General features: G+C 60.7%; 1 protein-coding gene across 1 annotated transcript in view; it reads left to right on the forward strand.

Annotated features, from left to right (window-relative positions):
• KCNQ4 (potassium voltage-gated channel subfamily Q member 4) overlaps positions 1 to 10,850 on the forward strand; it is a 74,426-nt gene extending 63,576 nt beyond the window's left edge. The window contains exons 10-14 of the mRNA XM_067533796.1: positions 1,184 to 1,401; positions 1,948 to 2,050; positions 4,902 to 5,033; positions 6,521 to 6,656; positions 7,373 to 10,850. Coding sequence (XP_067389897.1) covers positions 1,184 to 1,401; positions 1,948 to 2,050; positions 4,902 to 5,033; positions 6,521 to 6,656; positions 7,373 to 7,591 — 808 coding nt within the window. The 3' untranslated portion in view covers positions 7,592 to 10,850. The remainder of the gene's footprint in view (positions 1 to 1,183; positions 1,402 to 1,947; positions 2,051 to 4,901; positions 5,034 to 6,520; positions 6,657 to 7,372) is intronic.
• Positions 10,851 to 13,956: the final 3,106 nt, after the last annotated feature.

The raw sequence follows: 13,956 nt of genomic DNA on the forward strand, positions 1-13,956 counted from the left end.
GGGCAGAGTTTAGCCATCAGCACATGGCGTTGTTTTATCTAGTCCTCTGCGGAGAGTCTGACTCAGCCTCTTAGTCCAGGGTGAGATGTGGGAAGGTGGAGACAAGGGAATCAGCTGGATATTGTAGGTGGCAAGAGACAGGTTGAGTGAGGCAGTGGGGAAGGTGACTTACTCCACGGAACGTGCTTCAGTGCCTTGCTGAATCAGGGCCCAGGCGGAGTGGGCGTCCCTGCTGCTAGCTAGGAGTTAGCCCAACACCACTGCTTTCCCAGGCTGCTTTGCAGTCCCAGGCAGCATCTCTTTCCACCCTTCCCTGCCCCTTAGGGGTGGTGCCCTCGGGGCTCACTGTATCGGCCAAGCCCTGTGCTGGAAGCCCAGCCAGAAGCAGATGTTTGTCTCCTTCCCTCCCTGCTGTCTCTGCACCTATCTTCATTTCATGCCAGGTGGCGTCTCTCCCAGCCGCCATGTGCTCTTGTCTCTCTCCCAGCTGCCCACTGCCACACCCGTCCCCTCCCCAGCGGCTCTCTCTTTGCAGTCAGAAAAGTGTTTCAAATCAAATACCCAGGCTCCCTGCCCCTGCTAGATAATCAGGGCCAATCATTCCTTCACATCAATGGAGGCAGGCTGCCGCTCCGCCTCCCAAGGCGCAGGGCGTTTCGCGCCACAAACCATCTGCATTCACAAAGGCCCCTTCTTCCAGACAGCGCTGTCCCACGAAAGTCAACGGGACTTAAGCGCTTGCTCGAGTGCTGTCCTGCATCACAGCCCCCATACACAGCACTGAAACCTTACACACGCGCTTTGCAGTGGATCGAATCCGCTCGCCGAGCCTGCACTATAGCTGCAAAGTTTGCAACGAGGATCGGCCTTTCCCACCCAGCTCCTGGGTTTTTGGATGCAGGGATTCTCGCAGCGCCAGGCGCTCATGGTGCTGGTGTGGACAGGGCAGGCTCCAGGGGAGCCCCATTCACAAGGCCCCCCCCAACACTATGTCAAAGCCTGAGCTGTTCCCTTGGGTGAACTCCACGTGGCTTCACTGGAGAAGGCCGGAGCAAAGAGCTCAGGGAAGAAGCCACTCGTGTCCCTCCATTTTCCCGGCCTCTGCGTTGCCTGCCTCCGTGCTGAGCGGCAGCTCCCCCGCCCGGGCTAATGCCGGCTGTCCTTCCTCCCCTCCGCCCCGCAGCAACAAAATGGGCATCAAGGACCGCATCCGCCTCAACAACCCGCAGAGGCAGAGCAGCCGGGTAAAGCAGCACCTGACCCTGCCCGTGCGCTGCTCCCCCAGCACCGAAAACGTGCAAGACGCCTCCAGCCCCACCAAGGTGCAGAAGAGCTGGAGCTTCAATGACCGTACCAGGTTCCGGGCGTCGCTGAGGTTCAAGCCTCGGCCGCCGGTGGAGGGTAAGTCCCATCCCCCCCTTTTCTGTTTTGCACCCAAGTCTTTCAAATCGGAGTTGCCCGGCAGAATGGACCCCCCGCCCCACCTCATGTGCGATGAGCACCTTGAAGGGCTGTTGTGTAGCTAAAGTGCATGAGTGGGAGCCAGGACGCCCGGCTTCTCGGCCACTGACCTGCGGTGCGATGTCAGGAAAGTCACCTGCCACTCCGTGCCTCAGTTTCCCCTTCTGTGACTTGAGGGTGGGCCTGCCAAGAGGGGAATTGGGAGCCTATGAAGAAGCTCTCATGCTGTGAGGTCATCAGGTGGGAGGAGCTAGAGGGGAGCCCGGTGGTTCATACCAGGGGACCCTCAGCTGAACCACGCAGAGCCCATGTTATTCACAATGAACCGAAGGCAACCTAGAATCCAGGTGCAGAGAGAACACTGGGGTGAGGATCACTCTAGCGGGGACCTCCGGGGCGATTGGCCTCCCGTGTAACAGACCTGAATTGGGAAGGGGGACGCACGACCCCAGCCCGTCATGGGAAGTCCCTGTTTTCTGTCCTCAGTGGACTGCCCGCCGGAGGAGAGCGCCGAGGAGAAGGGCTCCCAGTGCGAGCTGACCTTCGAGGACATCATGCCAGCGGTGAAAACGCTCATTCGGGCCGTCAGGTGAGTCCAGCTGACCGGCCGTCCCTGCATCCTCGGGCACGGCCACCCACCCGCCGGGACCAGTTCTTCTCAGCCCGTGGCAGGGAGCATGCCTGGTAACAGTGGCGTACCGACGGGGGGAGGCAGGCCCCCGGGTGCCAGTCTGCGGGGAGGCTGCCAGGCCGGCCCTTCACAACACGCCGGGGGCGGGGGGCACCCTGTCCGAGCCGGTGCTGGGCTGTGGGGCTGCAGTGAGAGCGGCGGGGGGCAGAGCCAAGCCTACATTTGCACCCCCCCCAAGCCTCATGCAGGTTCAGACCCCCCCTCTCCGGGGCAGCTGGGGGGCAACGCTGGGACCCTTCCTGCCCTGTGTGTGGGGGGGGGGGGCACAAAAATAGGCTTGACCCCTGGGTGCTGGAGCCCCTCAGCACACCACTGCCTGACCATCGTGGGTCAGACCCATCCCGCTGGAGGTCCGGGTGGCAGCTGCACTGGGGTGGGCCCTCGGGGGTTCTTCCTTAGGACTCTGGCTGCTGCGTGGGGACATCATGTCTCTCCGACCTTTAACTTCCCTGGGTCTCGGGCTGTCCAGGCAGCCAGTGAGAGGGCAGGCGAGCAGGAGGGCTCTGTGCACAGCCGCGGAGACGGGCTAAACGTTTGCCCTGAAAACACCCAAACGAGAGCACGGCCCATCCCCGCTCACCCAGCAGCAGCCCTCTGACGCGCCCAGCTCAAAGCCAGGCCCCCTTTGCTCCAGCCCAGCCAAACGCTGGGCACTTTGTTGTCAGGAGGGGGGGATGGGGAGTCTTTTTCACGCAGCCGACATGGGCCGGCCGCAAACGGCCTTTTCCCTCCTCTCCGTCTCTACCCAAACCCAGCGGTGGTCCCTTCTGGGGCTCAGAGGAGATCAAGGTCCCGGTGGGGACGGGAGGGGAGAGGTTCTTGTCCAGATGGGCTCTGCCACCCTGGGAACGCCCGGCCCCGGCGTGCCAGAGCCGTGCATGCTGAGGGCTGACCCATCCCGCTCCCTCTTTCTGTCTAATTGATTTGCCAACAGTTTTGTTCCCTGGTAAAGCTCCTTGACACAAACAAATGGCTCTGCTAGGCAGGCGCAGTCCGGCTTCATTGTCTCCAGCACCCACGATCGAAAGGAGCAGGCAGACAGGGAGCGGGGCGGGCGGAGATGCTAACTGGGTCACAGGAGCTTTCCTGCTTTTTATTTTTCCGAGTTAATTCTTTTTCTGGTCTTTAAACCCACCTGCACGTGCCATACCCCAGACACCAAGCCAGGCCTCGCGGGCCCCTGAGACCTCACCATCTCTAGCCACCTCTTGTGTCCTGGTTGGGGCACGAAGGACGTGGCGATGCTGACGTAGCAATGCCTGGCAGCAGAGAGGCGGTGGGTGGGACTGGGAAAAGGGGTTGGGGAAGATGTGTGGAAATTCACCCACCCCCCTCCAAATCAACGTTTGCTCTTTAACGAGGAGGTGAATTGGGGCACTAACAGGAGTGAAGTAGGTGCTGTGACACCAGAATATATCCTTAATGATTGGAGCGGAGGGCAGGCCGTCAGGATGTCTGTTCTATTCCCAGCTCTGGAGGGAGAGAGATGTCTAGTGGTTAGAGGGGGGAGAAGGAGTCAGGACACCTGGGTTCTGTTCCCAGGTCTGGGAGGGACGGTCTAATGGTTAGAATGTGGGAGGCTGGGAGTCCGGACTCCTGGGTTCTATCATGGATGCAAACAGTTGCAGGTGCGGTCCTGTCCCTGCATTTTCCAAGACCAGCTGCTGTGACCCGGCCATCCCAATACCTCTTTGCACCCACAGCCCGGGCACTTACCTGCCGGCTGACCGGTCTTGTGCCTGCAGTTTGCTGGCCCTGAACAGGGGGAGCAGCTTTGGAAAAATCTAGCCCTGCCCTTTTCCTACATGCTGAGTTAGCAGCCGGCTCACCTCCCTCCCCTGACACGTCCTAGGCCTGGGCCCATCCGCGCCAGCACCCCTTCCCGTGGCACCAGCCTCTGGTCCTGCAGCGTGGGCCTATCTAACATCGCCAGCTAATTGAAGCCACTTAACACGAGCTGGAAGAGCACAAGCCGGAGATTTCCCCAATGGCTGGTGCTAGTGTGCACCACAGCGGCTGCCCCCAGTCTGCGGAGTTATGAAGTCTTCCATCACGGCCCTGCTAATGAGCCTTCTGCACCAGCATCAACCCCCTGGCCGCGTTAGCAGCAGTGCTGCTAATGGGTTGACAAAGAGCAGGTGACTGAAGACCCAGGGTGCGGGGAGAGAGTTAGAGGCTGGGCTATTCTCTGCCTCTCTTCTTCCTTCCAAGGGCAGGTCTGACTGTAATGGAAAACAGGCGGGTTATTTCCCACAGCAAGTGAGGCCTCAAAGGCCAGAGAGATCGTGTCTCTCTCCCTCCCCCCACCCCAGTGTTCCCAGCACTCAGACTCCAGGGGTTGAAATTGGTGCCACCCCCAGGGGAGGCTCTGGAGCAGACACGGTGGCCGGAACAGCTGCATGCTGCACTCCTGGGTGTGAGAGATGCAGTCGTGTAACTTGCACTGAGGGGGGACACAAAAGGAGTGTAACTCGCACCCTGAGGGAGCTGGGACAGATGACAGACCATTCTGCAGCCCCAGTCTCCAAGCCGAGAGGTCGCCCTGATGGTGGCAAGGCCTGGGCTCATCCAGACTTCCAGTGGTGGGGAGTTCCAGAGGTGAGAGTCTGTCCCGCCCCACTCCCTGGGGACTCTAGCTTGCAGCAAGTGCTGGGGACTTGTCGGGGCCCCTGAAATAACTTGGCCGTGACCTGTGTCAAGTCTGTTGTTCTGACCCATCCCCGCACCACCCCGCTCTGTGTCCCGGCAGGATCCTGAAGTTCCTGGTGGCGAAGAGGAAGTTCAAGGAGACCCTGCGGCCCTACGACGTCAAGGATGTCATCGAGCAGTACTCAGCCGGCCACCTCGACATGCTGGGCAGAATCAAGAGCCTCCAGTCACGGTGAGCCGCGTATGGCCGTCGCCCGGCTGCTCCCCGTGCCCGGGGCCACTGCTGGGAGGAGCGACTCCCAGCCAGAGGGACCCTTCCCAAAGCGGCTTCTGAAGCCCCTCAGCGCCGCAGAAATCAGGAGCTGGGGGAGTGACCCTGTGACCCCCCCCATGCCCTGTGCCAGGCAGGTCCAGAGAAGCAGTTTGACTCTGGTCCCAGCTACGGGCAGATGGCCCGGCTCAAAGCCCTTTGAAATCAATGGGAAAAGGTTGTCGGTAGTTAGGAGCCAAAATCCCATTGATGGCCAATGGGATTGAGGCTCCTTGTTCCCTAAATCACATCTTGGGAGGGGGGGAAAATGAGATGTGGGTGCCTAAATCACTTAGGCGTTAGAGTGCTGGGCACGGCCGTGCCCAAACCAATAAAAATCTGGGCCTTCGTCCGTTAGTCTAGCCAGCAGCGGCTGGCGCTGTGAGAGACGCCAATCCTCAGCAGGGAAAGTCAGGACGCCGGTGTCGTCCCATCTGGTGGAGCCAGTCGTGGCTGTACAGGCCAGAGCTACGCGAGGTGCGGTGCGGGGGGGCCGCCAGGGGCGCCTGCGTTCAGGAGAACACTTCATGTTTGATTGCAAACGCTGCTCCCCGGGCCGGTTCACTGGGAGGCGGCCGTGTTTGGGTGTCATCGCTAGCGGGAGGTGGGGGGTCGCCGTATTGCAGGCACGAACCCAGCCGGCTGGGTGCAGCTGGCCACGCTTTGGGTCCAAGCGGAGATGGCCAGCGGGTGGGGGATAGGCCCAGAAAGTCACAAGGGGAGGATGGGAGGGCGAAGGGGAACCGTTCACGTTAGGCTTAAAAGCGGGCAAGAAAAAGGTCGGGCTGTACGATAAGAATCATGCTCCCGACACTGACCCCCCCTTCTATCTTAAACCCTGACACAGATGCCCCAAACCCTGACCCCGCTTCTATCTAAACACAGATACCCCTAAACTCCAACACTGACCCTCCACAACTCAATACTGGCCTCCCTTCTACGCTGACCTTGACACCCCCAAACCCTGACCCCGACCCCTGCTAGCCCGAAAACCCCAACCACCACCACACCCCAAAAAAGGATAAAATCAGAACCAAACCCTCTGCCCCGAGCAGAATTTTGACCCCAAACAGGGAGACCTGCCGGAGCCTCCATGCTGTTGCTACTGATTTTGCAAGGAAGGTGCCCAGATACAGTGGTGATGGGCAGCAGCAGAAAACCCCGAAACAGAGAGAAGGTGACTCGTAAACAGCTCGAAATGATACGTTTGCTCCTTGGGCTGAAGTGGGCAGCGACTGGGCCTGGGAGGCCACGCGGCCCGGGTGCCTAACTCCCATTGACTTCTGGGCCTTAATCCTCTGGACCTGATTCTCCTTGGCCCCGTTCTGAGCTCTGAGTTTGACATAAGGCTCCCGCTTCTCCTCCCCCATCCCACCCCCCGCCCCTCTGTCCTTTCTTCTCGCCCCTAGCGTGGATCAGATCGTGGGCCGGGGAGCCATCGCCGTGGATAAGAAGATCCGGGAGAAAGGAGAAAAGCCTTCCCTGGAGCCCGAGCTGCTGGACGAGCTCAGCATGATGGGCCGAGTGGTCAAAGTGGAGAGACAAGTAAGGCTGGGCTCAGGGAGGCGTGTGCAGCTCCGTGCACGCTCCCAAACGCCCGGCCCAACCCCGCCCCACCCCGCCCCGCCCCTATGCTTGCAGTGCCCCTGTGTGTGTGTCAGCAGGAGAGACACTGTCTGTCTGCCTGTCCGTCCAGCCACGTCCTGAGGTTGTCACAATTGATTTGTTTAAAAAAAAAAAAAAAAGATAGAGCCTAGGTCATGTTACTTTTTTTCTTCTTTTTCTTTAGCAGCCCAGTGGTAAGAGCGGGAGGGGGAGCGGGAGCCAGGACTCCTGGGTTCTATCTCCAGCTCCGGGAGGGGTGTGGCAGGCTCCAGTGGACGGAAGAAAGGACTGGGAGTTGGAACTCCTGGGGCAGACAAGCAGCTTCTTCATGGAAGTTGCTCACCCGCAGGGGTCCTGTTCCTCTGTCACAGACTCACCAGGTGACCATGGAAGAGTCACTTAATGTCCCTGTTTACCCAGCCATGAAATGGGCCTGAAATGCTTTCACGTGTCACTCGGCCGGGATTTGAACCCAACTGGCTAGAGGTGGAAAAACTACTGCACCATCCAGCCCCTTCTTCTGCTGCACCACCCAACCCGGAGCCCTTCCCCCTTAATCTGGGGGCTCCCTGCCCCCACCACACCCTGTCCCCCCATTCTGATTACACCCGGCATGGCTCAATCCCCTCCTCTCTCTTCCCCGTGCCCCCCCGCAGGTGCAGTCCATAGAGCACAAGCTGGACTTGTTGTTGGGCTTCTATTCACAATGCCTGCAGAAGGGCTCCATAAACTCCTTCAGCCTGGCCCCCATGCAGCTCCCCGGCTTCGACCCTGACCTCACCTCCGACTACCACAGCCCCGTGGAGCACGAGGACATGTCGGTGTCCGCGCAGACCTTAAACATCTCCAGGTCAGCCAGCGCCAACATGGACTGAGAGGGGGGGCCGCAGCACAGGGGGGGCCGGTCCCAGTGAACGTGCTTGCAGACAGATCTGCTGCTAGCAAGCAGGTAAGAAAGACCGACCCTCGAACCCAGCCAGGCACTGGGCTGGGGACTCGGCAGCCTCGTCTAACGATGCACTATGAGCCTCACTTTGATTTTACTTGAACAAGTCTTCCTCCTGCCCGCACACAAGCAGGAATTATTCAGCAACTAGTATTCAGCCGCCGGGAGCCAGCCGGCCACGGAGGGGCCAGGACCCCGGGGGATGCAGCAGAGATCGTTTCTTAAAGTGTTAACCTACAACGATGCTGAGAGACGCGCCGGTGACTTGCTTTGGTAGCTCAGATGCTCTTTATTTATCGGATGGGCCTCCCTAGACTTTGTCCTTTCGCAGGCAATCTTCTCTGCAAAGGAGATCCCCCCTCTCCCCACACACCGCTCACTGCAGCAGTGCTGTCCCAGCACAGACTGGAGTTTGCACTGGCCAGGAATGGAAAAATCCACCCTCCGTCCCCAAGCCGGGCAGCGCAGCTTCCAGGTCCCCGGCTGCGGGACCCACCGCATCCCCGGGCGGCTCGTGGGGTTTGGCGAACGGCAAGGGGCCAGAGAGCCTTGCCACTTGGACCTTATTTCTTCTGGGCGCCTCGGCGGGAACCGTCCTCGGAATAAGCTTTGACACCAGATAGTGAAGGACTGAGAGCTTCTCAACCGCCAAGCTGGCGTACTCGGCTTCCCTGCAATGCAAGCCATTGTCCCCCGGAGCAGGGTTCATACTAACAGCTATGCAAGGGTGGATCTCCCTTTCTTTTCCAGCACTAAACAAGGGGCATTGTGACTCGACTGAACGTGGGGTTTTTTCATACCTAGGGACGTGCTGAGGAATGGCTGGGTTTCGCCTCCCGGAGGCGTTCCCACGTTTCTTGTCTCCCAGCGAGCAGGGGCTCCGGTTCCTGCAGCCGGGACGGTAACTCAATAAGCACAGCGGAGCCTTCTGCACAGCAATGCATGCTCGGAGGGAAACATATATGCAGCCATGTTTTAATATGCAACCTTAACTCCCGACGGAAGGGGTGGACGAGCGGCCGCGTCGGCCGAGGCGGAAGTGTTCGGCCCCCCAGCCACAGGGCTGGGTCCCAAGCTCGCTCGAGTCCGTGGGCTTTCACGGGGCCAACGCGGCTCCATTGGCGCCTGCTGGAACGGCTCGGACTGACTTCGGATCAGGCCTGTGACTTAAAGGGCCCATTGGACCAAATACAGCCCTTGTTTCACAAGGACGAGACTCCACTAACGTCTGTGGAGATAACAGCAGGTCTGGATCTGGTCCATCACACCTGGCAGTAGGGAGGTGTGTGTGTGTGCGTGCATATACCTGTGCACACACACACCTGGCTGTAGGGAGGTGTGTGTGTTTGTGTGTGTGTGTGTGTGTGTGCACAGTCAGGGGGAGGGTAAGAATGCTGTAGCTAGCGTTAGCTCCTCTCCCCCCATGTCTAGTCTGCCCTGCTCAGGAATCCCGGCTGGCTGACTGTTGCTCTCATGTCTCCTAGTGACATGGAAGGTGCTGGTAGCTCAGGGTCCCCCATATCTCCAGCCCACGTTTTCTGAGAGGTTGCTCCCCAGCTGGATGGCTTCTCTTGCCCCGCCCCCTTCTATAGCCTGACCCAGCCCAGCTGGGCACCTGGCTTCACTTGGATTCCTGCTGGCCTTAGCGCGAGTATATCTCAGCACGGTGCTGCCTTGCCCCACCGCTGCCCCGTTCATTTCACACCTGGGCCCTGATCCCGCCGTGGGCCCTGTAAGGAAAGTCACTGCAGAAGTGGGGCCTGAGCCCAAAAGCCCCTGGATTTCCCTTGCACCTTCTCTTCCACCAGGAATATTCAGTATAAATTGGAGCTGGCTGGGTCAGGCCTGGCCTTGGAACCCCTTCCCCCTGCTCCAGCCAGGCCTGTTTCCCAGTGTGGATGCGAGCGAAATCCAGCAAGAAGGGGCACTGGCAGAAGAGGGTTTTCTTGGCCCCAGGTGGCCCCAACCTGAGATTTCAGTGTCATCAAATCCACAGTGGAACAGATTTGCCTTTGAACCCAGAGCCTGACTCGCAGTCTGAACACCACCGTTTTCACACACCGGCTAGTGGTCCCGGTGTGTGTGTACGGGGAGGGGCGGGGCAGTAGATCTCAGTAAGACTAAGGATCTCTGCCTGGAAGGAGGGAGGGGTTTGCATCCTGCCTTCTCCCTGAGCAGCTTGCCTGGCCCACCCTGGCTGGGGTGGGCAGAGATCACGCATTTGTCTTGGGGGGATCAGCGGCTGGAATATTTATTTTTACGATCCCTCCTGCCCCCTCCCCCCGTGCTAAGGCACTGAGGGATCTGAACCCTGACTGGGGGTCCAGCCTGACCCGAACACCGGCCTGCAGCTTACACCCCTGGGCCCTGTCACTCAGGCCAGCTGAGTCCTGTGGGTTCCTCCCCCCCCCCCCGACGACGATCCTGCCGCTGAGTGCTGGAGCCTCTGTTTGCACCCCAGACCACTGGGTCTTGGTGGCCCCCCCGCCTCGGCCCCCGCTGGAGAGCGATACCAGGAGGGGGCTGGGCTGCCACGGGCAGCTCTGTCCTGCAAGGAGGCTGGCACCAGGGGTGACTCTTGAGAATGGCTGGGTGATCGTCCAACCCGCCAGTGCTCAGCTGCGAGCCGGGCCCTCGAACATGCCCTCTCCTTCGTGCACGCTGCCCTGCCCTTCCCTGGCAGAGCGGGGGTCGCACGCGGGGGTCTCACCAGGCTTCTTTTCACCACGCCTGGGGGCTCCTGCCCTTCGGAGCCCTTCTCGCAACGCTGGGGCCATGCAAAAGGGCCTCGCCGCCCGTTCACCCGCACCCGCAGGGATCTAAAGGGCGGCGGGGGCGAGATGAGCATATAAACAGTCACCCCCCCCCCCTTCCAGCGCCCAGCCAGCTCACCGGCATGGGAGAGGCAGCAGGCAGAGGCCCCCATGCCCTGGAATTAGGGCATGGGGGCGCACACACACACACACACACCCTGTTCAGCTGGGTCCCGCTTGCATTCCGTGCCCAGATCGTGCATGCTGCCCGCTCTCTCTGGGCGCCCTGCCGGAGCCGGTCTCATCCCAACCTCCTTGCATGCTCCTGCATGTGTCTTGACTTGTGCAGAGACCCTCCGTCCCGAGCATGGGGCGCAGCGCTCTGCGGCGGGGCCGGGCGCACCCGAGGTCCTCCCCCGACCAAGGTACATGTGGCTCGTGTCTGAACGGGATGGGGGTGGGGGGGCCAAAGGCTTTGGCCCAGGGGAGAAGAAGTCGGAAACAAACCCCTCCAGTTGATTCCTAGCAAGCCCTGTTTGCGAGCCGATGATAGTTACCTCACTTTACTAACTTATTAACTTATTGGTTTCATTAAAGTTTTACGTAGAGGGCTGCCTGCGTGCCTCCTTCTTCCTCCGCTCCGGCCACAACCCGCCCCAGCACCCCTCCACAGGCGCTCGCCTTGCCGTATGGGGCCTGGCGTGGGTGCCCCTGTGTCGCTTCTTCCTTGCCCCCAGGAGGTGGCGCCGCAGCCCCATCTCCCAGTCACCGCGGCCCGGCTGCAGCGGTCACTCAGCCCTGGGGAGGCTATGGTTATCCTGAGCCGGGGGAGAACAGCGGGACCGGATGACCTGATTTTATAGGGATAGTCCCGATATATGGGGCTTTTTCTTATATAGGCGCCTATTACTCTCCACTCCCACTCCTGATTTGTCATACTTGCTCTCTGGTCGCCCTAGGGGAGGGAAAGACCCCAGGTCTTGAGTTACTCACAGCCCCCGTCCCCACGGTAGGCGTTGTATTTATTACATCATAACCTCCTCCTCCAATGTTAATCTAGCCACCCAAACCCCTCCTCTGTGGGGCATCAGTATCCTGATCGGCAGATGGGGAAACTGAGGCACAGAGCGTGACTCATCCCAAATCACACGAGCCAGCAGTAGAATAGAACTCCTCACCCCCTGCTCTAACCCTTAACTGTTAACCTTCTCTGCCCTAGAGCGGGGCATGGAACCCAGGAGTCCTGACCCATAGTTCCCTGCTCTGGTAGGCCACGTGGTCTCCCTGGGAGTGACACACCCAGTGGCACAATTGAGGGGGTCGGCCGGGCGCTCTGTCAGGGGATTTCTAGCACTGGGAGTAAAGTAAATAACACAAGAACCAGGGGTCACCCGATGAAATTAAGAGTCAGCAGGTTTAAAACGAACCAAAGGAAGTATTTCTACACACAACGCAGTCAACCTGTGGAACTCCTTGCCAGAGGAGATTGTGAAGGCCAAGACTATAACAGGGTTCAAAAAAGAACTAGGTAAGGTCATGGAGGATAGGTCCATCAATGGCTATTAGCCAGGATGGGCAGGGATGCAAAACCATGCTCTGAGTGGCCCTAGCCTCTATCTGCTGGAAGCTGGGCGTGGACCACAGGCTGGATCACTTGATGATTGCCCTGTTCTGTTCACTCCCTCTGAAGCACCTGGCCTTGGCCCCGTCGGAAGCCAGGACCCTGGACTGAATGGACCATTGCCCTGACCCAGCACGGCCGTTCTGGGGGAGGAAAGATGAGATGTGCCATGGCACGAAGCTCGGGGGGGGGGGGGGGGGGGGGAAGAGGGCAGTCCCCAGTGCCGGGATTGGGACAGCGCCATTGTCTCTGTAGTGGGGGGGCAGGTGCCCGACTGAGTGGTGGTGTCATTCAAAAGATGCTCCCTCTTGCTTAACACCCCCCACCACCCCCGCCCCACCTGAAGCCCAGGCACTGCTGCTGTTGCACAGAAGCAGGGAGGGGCGTGGCACAGAGACCTGGGGCCACCCAGCGAAGGCTCCAAACGCATCCCCCGGGGCTCGCAGGCAGTTGAGTGACTAGCCACAAAGGACCTGCCTGGGGCAGAGGAATCTCAAGAATGTGAAACATGCCCCCCCCCCCCCCCCCCCCCGCCAAGAGGCCAGAACCTGTGCAAAGGCACCTGGACCAACCGCCCCCCCCATCCCTGTCCCCGCCACCTCCTGGTAGCAGCAGCTTCCCGGCATCCCCTACAGCAAGCCCGGGGTGCTCAGCCCTCCCCGCCCGCCCGAGGGCGCCGTCTGGGCCCAGCAGGACCGGGCCGTGACTCATCCGAGCGCCACCATGCTCGGCCCAGCCCCGGCATGTCACGAGAGCCCCCGGGAGCTGCGCCCAGCCTGCCTGGTGCTCTCAGAAGGCGGCTGGGACACATGTCCCACAGGAGAAGATGTTGCCTGTGCCACACAGGGCGCGTTTCGGCCCCCGGCGGCCGCCTTTCCTCGGGCCGCTGGCAGGTTCGATCCAGCCCCCTGACCTTTGGGGAACAGTCAGCCAAGACTTCCTGTCGGGCTGTGCCCGCTGGGAGAGTGAGCGCCCGGGCAAGGGAGGCTGCCGAAGCCAGCTGGGCCCGAATCGCTGGCTAGCGCGCAGGGAGGGCGCGCAGGGTGCTTGTGAGCTGGGCTCAGGGAAGAAGGAGCAGGCGGCTGCATGCCCTGCTCCCCCCCGGAGCACCACGCAGCACGAGGGGCCCAGCACCGGCAGCCCCGCACAGCTCCGCCGTGCAACGCTCCGCCGTGCAACGGGGCGGCCTGCAGCACGGCGAGGTGGAATGCAAGTCCCGCGGCTCCCCGGTGGGCAACGCCACACCCAGCGCGACACAAAGCCACACCCCCCAGCACGCCGCAATGCTACACAATGCCACACCCAGCAACACCGCCCGGGAGGACCGACGCTACACGGCATAACTGCGCAACGCAGCATGCACGGTGCCAGACACAGCACATGGGCACAGCGCTGCTTTATAAACGGAACATGTGAGTTTCTCCGTCCCTCGTGCATTGGGCCTGGGGGGGTGGGCAGGATCCGTCCTGATCTTCCTACTATGGAGCAAAGCCCAGGGGAGGTTTCCCTGGCATTCACAGCACACCGGTCTCTGGCCAGATGCTGGTGGGGAGGGAGCGCCAGGCAAAGGGCAGGGCAGACAGGGCGGGCGGCTCAGCTGCATGTCCAGACTGGTGCCAGTATGCAGAATATGTGTGACAGCAGCGTGGCCCCATCTCGGTTTCTGGACCAGCCAGGAGCAACCGGCCTGGCCAGGGGTGTTTGTGCTTGGAAACTCCAGGCCAGGTGTGCTCAGCCTTCCCACTCATCCCCCCTCCCCCGCCCCCCCGGCCCCTCCAAGGGGCTCCAGGTACTCGGCTCATTCAGGCAGGGCAGAGGTGGAATCTGCCCCCCGACAACGGAGAGCAGCAGTGCTCAATGCCACCTCCAGCCGTACTTTCCTGCGGCTGCTGCGCAGGCCCAGAGACGGACGCATGCAGC

The sequence above is a fragment of the Emydura macquarii genome, unplaced genomic scaffold (genome assembly GCF_026122565.2).
Source record: "Emydura macquarii macquarii isolate MOO-44397 ecotype Brisbane River unplaced genomic scaffold, CSIRO-AGI_Emac_v2 contig_3348, whole genome shotgun sequence".
NCBI classification, from domain to species: Eukaryota; Metazoa; Chordata; order Testudines; family Chelidae; genus Emydura; species Emydura macquarii.